At 39.2% G+C, this 9,741-nt stretch overlaps 1 protein-coding gene across 2 annotated transcripts in view; it reads right to left on the bottom strand.

Annotated features, from left to right (window-relative positions):
- Nucleotides 1-9,741, bottom strand: part of LOC107096601 (SH2 domain-containing protein 3C-like) — a 67,311-nt gene that overhangs the window by 49,207 nt on the left and 8,363 nt on the right. Inside the window, exon 1 of one of the 2 annotated variants that reach the window (XM_015393333.1) lies at nt 6,425-6,510. The exons of the other annotated variant lie outside the window; for it this stretch is intronic. Coding sequence (XP_015248819.1) covers nt 6,425-6,489 — 65 coding nt within the window. The 5' untranslated portion in view covers nt 6,490-6,510. Of the gene's footprint in view, nt 1-6,424; nt 6,511-9,741 lie in introns of those variants that run through there. 2 annotated transcript variants of the gene reach the window in all.

The raw sequence follows: 9,741 nt of genomic DNA, 5'->3' as shown, positions 1-9,741 counted from the left end.
TCAGAAAAATCTACTTGAGTACAGTAACGAAGTATTTGTACTTCGTTACTTCCCATCTCTGAAGGAGGCCTTCCAACATGAAGGACCTGGAGCTCATCACTGAAGATAAATCCTCAATTTAGTTAAAAATATGCAAAAACAAAAGCTGTTCTGCGATCTTAAAATTTGTTTGATTGCTTTAGAACCTGTTTTTTTTTCCTGTCAGATTCTATATATATTCTCGTTTTTGTCTAATTGCTAATGTTTTCACATTTTCTTTTTACATGTTTGAGAGTTGAAATAAGAATAAATTTGGAGCTCTGTAAATATCTCTAAGTTAATTTTTGAGACACCATTCTCTGCTTTTGAGATAGAAAACACAACTTCTCTCATATTACATGAACCTGTGAGAAACATAATCAGTGTGCTAACACCTTCACTCACATGATGTCGCTGCTAAAACACGCCTGAATCATCAGTCCTGTACAACCCTGTTTACAATTGTTAAAAGGTCTGGGTGCCCATATGCTGTTTTCAGTCTTCTGCAAATGTTTTGGTGTATTTCTAATTATCCTGCCATAAACTATAACCTTTAACCTTCTAACTTAAGCCTTTGGAGTCTCAAAGGAAGCTATGGGGGTATTCATCTAAATGCTGTCTGCTTGTGAACAGGCTTTCTTTCTGTTGAAAGATGGACTTTAGGGATCTAAGGTACCAAACAGGAAATACGCATAGTGTAGAGCGGATGTAGATTTGACCAATCAGAGGCCTCCTGTCTGTGGCACTGTCTGCGGTTACCTACAGTTTTGGAGATGTGCAGGAGAGTGTCTGCGAGAGGGAGCGGGGGGCAAATTTGCGTTCACTGCAACACACACGCAGACGACCTGGTTTCTGAGAATAAAGACTCCAGAGCAACTTCCAAAGCTCCAGCTTTTATAGAGGCAGTCATAATTGCATACATTTTGTTATTCAAAGAACAGACGTACCTTCTTAGGTTTTATGTAAATCAACAGCCAAAACTTCAAAGCTTATTTCCATTAGAAAAATCACTAAACTTCCAACACTGAGCTACTTAATAGGATCGAATACCAGAGAGAGATCCACAGGAAGTCAAAGTGCCTCTCTGCCTCGGAGGCTTCTTTCTCCAGACGGACGACAAATTTTACAGTATTTCCTGCTCCTCAAACCAGCAGCTCTTAAAACACCAACCAGCATCCAGAACAGAGGAACACTCTGTGGCTCAGGGCTTCCCATTACAACCTCATACTGGGACAAATCAAAAAGCTGCTGACAAAAAGCAAACACGGAAAAACAATCATTTATGGAGTTGAAATAACTATTTCAACAAAGGCCAGAATAGCCTCAATAACCACTTCTGTTTTGTTTGGTTGATAGAATGGAAAAATGAAATGCCTTCAAAATCACATCATTAACCTCAGCAGCTGAAATGTTCATACATGTACCGTCAACTTGAAAGGGTGATATGTTCTATTACCACAGACTTTTAAGAGTAAAATAACAACAATTATCCAAACCAACCTGACTAACCGATCATGGCAGGTTTCCCTAGCAGTGTTAACTTTCACTAAACTCCCTCCAAAGCCATAATTCTGTTCTCTTTCTCTGAGACAAGTCAAGATGACCTTAGTGTTGTGCTCTGAATCTTTTCCCTGCAGCAGAACCCAAGTGCACTTGAGACACTTAACACAACAAACTGTCAGTATTTCTGCTAGAGAGCAGAGTTCATGGTTCCATCAACTACAGAAAGTCCTGAAGAAGAGAAGCAGCCATAGCTTATCACTGCAGTTTCAATACTACTATAATTTCGTTATTCCTTGTTTTAGTCATATTTCCAGATTAATGTGGTCACACAGCTTTCAAAAAAGTCCACGTCTGTCAGTCCAATAAATATTTTCCATAAAGGCTTGTGGCTAAAGAATGGGATCCCATTCTTAAGAGCTACAGCGCTTCCACCATTTGCATGTGAACCTGATTAGAAAGAAATTTAAGTTATAGGATACTCCATACTCAAAACTAGACTTGCAATAAGAGGTTTTTTTGATAAGTGTGAGACGACCTTTCGGTTATTTTCTTCTAGCAGTTGTTTTAGCCTTAAAACTCTCAGAATCAGGCCGTTTCTCCAGTCTTTGTTTCTTACTGTTGAATCAAACCTTAACTAAGGTACAGGTCTGGGACCAACAAAGGTTAAGATACGGTTCTGGTTCCTCTGTGACCTCATGGATTAGTCCTCAACGCACTTTGAACTAATTTTGGGAAGCAAGACCCTCCTGGGATGGTTCTGTTTGGGGACAACAGGGGCTCAGTGGCTAAAGTTGTTGCTTCAAAGGTTTCAGGTCCAGTGGCGCCCCCAGAAGTGTTTCATAGGGGGGTCCAGATTGGGCAACTAAAAATGTTGGGGTGGTACACTGAAACTAAAAGCCATAATTTCAGGGTTTGAATCTACTATTACTATAGTAAACGTGCCTGTAGAAATCACAGATAATTAAGTAAACACATACAGGTACTCATATCTTGGTTTATTGTTTTATTTTTACTCTTACACCGCTGGCTGTGCATAATGAGATGAAATGCTGAACTGATGGTACTACAATTTACCCTGGCGAGTGGGGTGACCAGTGAGGTGGCCAGGGCATTGCACAGGGTGGCTGTGGCCACCACCTGATGGCGCCACTGTTTGGTCAGGGTTTTACACTTGGCTTTTTTCCTGGGAGCACTAGTTATCACAAAGGAAAAACAAATCAAGAGAACAAGAAAAAAAGGAGGCACTAAATTTCTTGAGCACCAAATTACCTGCCTGATTCTGATCCTGGCATCATAAGGTTGTCCTCAAAGTCAGACCATGGGAAGTGTTGGATCCAATCTGATTAAAACCTTTAAATCACTGTTACTAAAAATCATGAAAACACAAATTGCTGGAGGCTTTTCCTTTTTGCTGACATCTCCCATTAAGAATGAAAACAAAGACCACTTATCTTGATCTAAATAATAATGTATGCAGGTTTTACCTTAATCTTTGTCCTATGGCATTTATTGCATTTTTGTAAGACCAGTCACAATGATGCCATATCATTTTTTCTAAGATTCCTGTTTTCCTCTGATAAATAATATACATATTAGAATAAACTGTTTAACCACTAACCGTTCAATCACTATATAGAGCAGGGTATATATAATAGACTTTATAGTGAACTCAGGTGACTGACCGTTCGGACACATGACCTCTACTTTTCGATCCCCATTGGTCATGTGATTTTGGCTCCCCACGGAGCCTGCATCATCATTGTTCTATCTCGCCCCAAAATCTAATCCCATCATGCTTTGGGAGGAGAGCTCTTGGAAAGCATTTTAGGATATATCTGCTTTTCTAGTGACATGGATGATCACTACTTTTAAAGGAGTATTGTGGGAAATTTTTAGTCTACCTTTTTGTCCACACTCATAGAATGGCGTAACCACTATAAAGTGCTCTATATAAGAGTTACACAGTTTATCTTTTTAGGTCCAGAGGCCTTGTATATAAAGCAAGCATACTTACAAAAAACGTCCATCTCAATATTTTAAGCCCAACTTGAAATCTACAAAAAGGAAAGATCAGTGAAAATATTCGATAATTAATGCAAACTTTTTTTTGAATTTCAGAATTTCTTATTACTGAAAAACGCTGTTTAAAATTCTGGAGACTATTTCACACATGAATCCCTCAGGTTTTTAAATGAAACCTGGATTTTTCAAAAGTTATATCAAGAGATGTGCCGATTTAACAATTTGGGCCGATATCAATACCTGATCTTATTAGTTATGGTTGATTACTTATTACTGATGTATATATTTATCTTTCCTTTTGATATCCATCGGAAAACAACCACTTGTGCATTTTCTCTGCTTTCATTTAACACCTTACAATCCATATCACTGTCAAATTACAAAAATACCACATTTCCGACCCCCTAAAGAATAACAAACAGCAACAAGTTAGGTAGTGATTGTTATTGGTGTAGTTTTACAGAGCAGATCAATTTGTTAAAGAATTTACAGAATAAGTACATAGGGATAGCATTGCCTATCAGCACTTTGGTAAGGAGTTGGACCAGATATAACGCCAGGCAGAGAGGAGCAGCTTGTAAAAGGTTTAACTGAAAAGGTCAGAAAAAAGACAGAGCAAAATGAAAACGACTGTCAGGTATCCAGTTTTTGTGGGTTGTTTTTGTGTTTCCTTTTCTCCTCCACCAGGTAGTGCCCCGTCTTTATTGGGCCTCCCTGCACACGTGCAGCTCGTTGGACCATTACCTGAGGACTCTTAAGCTGCTGACTACCACTACCTCGAGGCCAGAGTGTTTACCAGTTTTGGGTACTCTAGCCAAGCCGAGTTTTGCTGAGTCAAACTGAGTTTTAGTCTACCTGAGTTTTAACCTTGCTGTTTTTGTCTTTGCCTCTCGGCAGGAAGTCATCCTGCAAACTGGATGTTTTGGACCTTCTCCCCCCTGGAAGGATTCTCTGAGCATCAAACTGAGCTGAGGATTCAAGCTAGTGGTTTGGATCTACTTTTCCCCAAGGATTGTTTGTGCGTCTCTCTGAGCAGGGATTCATCTCCACAAGAAACCATTCAAGTACCGCAGGAAAGTTAAGTGGCAGTCAGCTCCTCCGTTCCTTAAGGAGACACCACAACCTGGGTAAACCCTGTCCGCCCTCCAACGAGCAAATCATTCACTGGAACAACCCACACCGACTGGATTCAACAAGAGACAACTTTTTCTGGAAATGTGAGTCCTGTTGCCTTAATTCCATTCTTCAAATCGAAGACACAAATTACCCACTGAGCCTGAACTAACAGCAGAATCTTCCCCTTCACAGTCCCGGTTCGACAGTGTTCAGAGCAGCACTGGACTCCTCTCAACCTACTCTCAATAAAACCTGTTAAACTTTTCCCTGGTCTCTCTGTTTGGTCTTCTGCATGTGGGTCAGAGCTTTAGATAAAATCATGACATGACAAAAGCATAATATGAACTATAGTTGCATGGCAGAAAACAAAGGCAAGGAGAAACAGTGAATCTATGACCAACTGAGCAGGATACAGTGGGACATAAGCTTGATTGCAGCTGAGCAATAAAGCAAGTCAGCAGGTGAGATGAAGAAGTTGGAAGATATGGCACGATGCAGAAAGGAGACCATAGCCTGAATGGAACCAAACCAACCATAATCTAACTATGCAGGGGTCTTCAACCTTTTCCAGGCCAAGGACCCCAAACTAATGGTGAGATGGAGCGGGGATCCCCTAATTATATATATTGTATCAAATTGTGTTATTATCAACTGGTCCTATAGTCACTCTATTACAGATGGAATAATGTAACGAAAGTAGTTTTGCCCTGGGATTTTTAAAGTATTTCTGATTCCGATTCCTGGTTGATGGGACAGGTGTTTTGAATGAAACGGTTCCCAGCTTGAAAGAGCTCCTGTGTGTCGCTGAATGTGTGTATTGATGACTGGAAGACATCTTCTGCCTCCATTTATCTGTTTACTACAGTGTGTTAAATTCATGTTAATGTAAATTTAAAGACATTTCAATTAGTGGAAAAAATTGCAGTAATCAAACAAAACCTTCACGACCCCCATACAGTACCTCTGTGGACCCCCGAGGGGTCGCAGACCCCCTGCTGAAGACCTCTGAACTAAAGGATAAAGCTTAAAACCATTATAAACCATGAACTAAGGATAAAAAGAAATAAGAAATTAGACCTAAATACCTAAATAATAACGATCAGAATCTGATCCAAAAGAAAAAAAAAACAGAATCGATTAATTAATTAATCAATCAATTAATTAATTAATCATTATGGTTATAAAGCTGTAATAGGGTAATAGATTGGTGTCCAACGCATCTAAAATAAACCTTAATCTTTATGCACAGCATCTCTGTACACATTATGTGAAATCACAACTTTCCCATTAATCAGGGACATCGTTCATTTCTTTCACAGTGGAAACAAAGTTTTACACAAATACAAATAAAAACACCCTTCAGTTGTCCCAAGATTTGATCAGTAAGGGATAAGCGCTGCTCTTTCTGTCTTAAATTTTAGTGTTGTTTTTTTGTTTTTTACTTGTTCTAGTGAGGGATCAAATTCCTTCTCTTATATAATACCAAGCCTGCAGTCTGAACAACATTCAGCCTGTTTTTCCTCCTCTGAGACTTTCGGACAGTAAACCAGCGCTGTCTGACAGTAAATATCCAGCTTTGAAGTTTTATGCATTGGACCAAATTAATGAGACACGCGTGGGTTAGTCCAGAACATCATTCAGATGCCAACTCTGAAAGTTGGTCATTAAAACTTAGACTTCTAAGCTCTGCTTAACCCCCCCAAAAAATAATAGTAATGAAATCAAACCGTCAGCTGAGCCCACAGAGGAGGAGGAGGTTTCTCACCTTCCCCGGATCTCCTTCTCCCTGCAGCGGACTGACAGCCAGCGACCATCCCGGAGCTGCTCCATGTTTCCCCGCAGTCTGATTCTCGCAGCGGGAAGCAGCCGGAGGGACAGTGCGCATGTCTGCTTCTAACAGTTAAAGGTTCACTTCTGCAACCCACCTCATTCAGCTGCTTGTTTTAGTAAAAAAATAAACAAAAACAAAAAATAATAGAAAAGAAATAATATCTAATTTTTATTTTTCAGTTGCAGTTTTTAGCTTGGTTTCTAAATATGCGTGTCAGAAACGGAGAGAACGACCGTCAGAAAATATGAAATGTTTGTTTCAATAATCACAATAATACGGAAGAGGATTAGGGCCACTGAAAAAATAAAAAGTACGGATTATTATCTCAGTATAATATGAGAAAAAAGTCAAAATTCAGAATTCTGACTCTTTCACAGAATTCTGTCTCTAATCTCAGAATTTGACTGAATTCTGACAGCTAACAAACGTGTTAGCATCAAGTTGTAGCCTTGTCTGTTTTAGAGACTAAACTAGCTCTCTTGTTTTAATCACCTTCTGCTCCTCCATTAATGAAATAGCTTCACCTGGGACCCCTCTGGCACGTAAAAAGTCACCTAATTCCGTAATTTTCCACGAATGTGTTTCTGGCCCTACCAAACAACTCACATCTTTGTCAATGAAGCTGAATGCTCCCACATCTCTTCCTTCATGGTGCCCATCGACACTAAGATCCAAACTTATGAGTCAGAATTCTGAGATTAAAGTGAGAATTCTGACATTTTTCCCATATTAAACTAAAAATAATATTTAAAAATCTGTTAACTTTTGTATTTTTTTAGTGGCCCTAATCCTGTTCAATACTATAAGTTAAATTTAAATTTTAAATATTATTTTGGGTGTATTTTATCCTAACAATAGCCTTGCCCTAATTAACAGTGGAGACTGGGGCTCACTGTAAAGCTGCAGTTATCTTTTCTACCAGAAGATGCAACAAAAAAGTGGAATAGGCCTAAAAATGTTGTTATTTTTTGGACAAAAGACCTATGAGCCTATGTAAAATACAATAAATAAAAATAAATAAAAAGATTGAGATTCACTACTTTGTTGTCAAATGTACTTCAGTGCACGCAGACAGGGAGATTAGTCTTTTTTTCTGACTGATTTGAGACAAACGAAACACAAAGTATGATCAGTCTCTCCACATAATGCAGTCACTGCTTTCTAACAAACCAAGTCAGTGCCACAGAACATGAGAATGTGTCGTTACCACATCGCTGTGCAGGAAATTTAAAGCTGGTTGTTGGCTGGAACAGTGGAGCAAACAGGGGGTGGCGAGGGGTGGCCACTGCCACCCTGTGCAATGCCCTGGCCACCCTACTCCTCAGTGTAAATTGTAGTGGCATCGGTTTAGCACTTCATCCCATTATGTACAGCCAGCGAAATAACAGTAAAAATCCCACAATAAACCAAGGTATAGGTGTTTACTTATGTCTTTATGATTTCTACAGATAGGTTTACCACAGTAGATTCAAACCCTAAAATTATGGCTTTAGTTTCAGTGTGCCACCCCAAGATATTTAGTGGTCAAAACCGAACCCCCACTATGAAACATTTCTGAAGGCACCGCTGGGCTGGAAGGGCCTGTCTAATTCAATCATGCTAGGTTGGGTTGCGGTTGCTGGGGCTGGGCCTGCCGATGCAACTGCCATCAGAGGCGGGAAGACAGTCTACTCCAGCTGTTCTCCGGTGTCGTGGTTGCAGTACTAGTGTTCTTCTTCACTGGTGATGGATTTCCAAAAACATCCTAAATGTGTTTCTTTGGCATATTTCCTCCTCATTTCTGTCATTAGATACGTAAATTTACTAGTCTGCTGCCACAGCGGGATACCTCCTCACACAGCGACAACTAGCTTATCTGACGTTGCCATGAAAATGTAACTTCCATGAACTTGTGTTGATTAGGCCTCAAAATTATTAAATGGAAATCCAAATACATGTAATGGAAAATAAAAAAAAAATCGGACTAGTTTCCCCAAAAATTTCATAAGGATAAATGTGCACAGTATTTTTAATAAATGTTTTAAAAATCTCCCCCACCCCTGATTCCCGCGGCCATTACAATGTACAAAATATTTACTCTATATGATAATGAGCTTCACTAAGATGCTGGCTGGGACTGGCTTCCCAGTTATAAATCTGGACTTTTTATGGTAGATATTAAGGCATCCAGTTATACCTCAGTAATTGTTCTTTTTTAACCTAACACAGATACAGAGCTAGCATTAGAAAACATGTTTTTTTGGGGCAGTCATTTTACGGTAAGGTGTCACATGTGAGAAAAGGTCACCATGAAAATGTTACTTTATTTCATAGATAAAAGAGAGGAGAAAGTACCAGGATAATGAGGAGTTAAAAAGACAGAGCATGGCAGCTGCAGTGCCTGCAGTGATGCTGAGGGAAGTCAGGTAGGTGACCCTAGGAGTATGGTGAAAGATTTATGTCAACTACCATACTTTTGCACGGTACTGTAAAACATTCTAACCAGCTTAAATTCAGAGTATGACAGCTATCCCATTTACAATGTTGGTTACAAATCACTACGCTGGGTTTTCAGCACAGTGAGGGAACTGCAACTTTAGAACTATATAAACAGATCCTCTGAAATAAATGTTAGTTTGTCTCCATAAGCCAGCTTTCTCATAAGGTGTGAACGCTGGCTTATGGATTTGTGTTTGCAAACTGCCTGCAACTGGTTTGGGCTGCAAGCAGAGCTATTGGGATTCAGCGGTCCAGGTGCAGTGCATGATATGCAAAGGATGGGCATATAAAGAATGCACCCCTAGTAATTCAATCTGCATAAGCTATGCAAAAATTTCAGCTTAGATGTGGATAATAATAACTAGTGAGATTTTATTTTGTTCCAGGACCATTTAAAGTGTCTGTGTTTGATCATGCATGTTGCATATTAATGTTGTCAAAGGCATCTATTTTTAATTTTCGCTATAAATACAGGAAGGATGGGCGGATGATTATTTGCAGTGATGCTAAAATGAGTCTGTTTCTTAATATACTGATGACTAGGATTTCCATATAAAATTTATCTTCAGGTTATTTATAAAAAGGCCATATATAACCAATTCCAATTTTATTATAAATCTTAACTCTAAAATGATGTGAGAAGCATTGAAAGGAAATATGTAAAAACACCCTCTGAATGTAAAAGCCTCCTTTAAGTTATCACTTCCTGTTATTTATAGATAAAAACCCGCCGACCATCAGATGGGTAAGTATCAGGACTGTTGACTTATCCA

Source organism: Cyprinodon variegatus, unplaced genomic scaffold (assembly GCF_000732505.1).
Source record: "Cyprinodon variegatus isolate N-32 unplaced genomic scaffold, C_variegatus-1.0 Scaffold636, whole genome shotgun sequence".
NCBI lineage: Eukaryota > Metazoa > Chordata > Actinopteri > Cyprinodontiformes > Cyprinodontidae > Cyprinodon > Cyprinodon variegatus.
The sequence above is the reverse complement of the archived record's forward strand: the minus strand, read 5'-3'. Positions and strand labels throughout refer to the sequence as shown.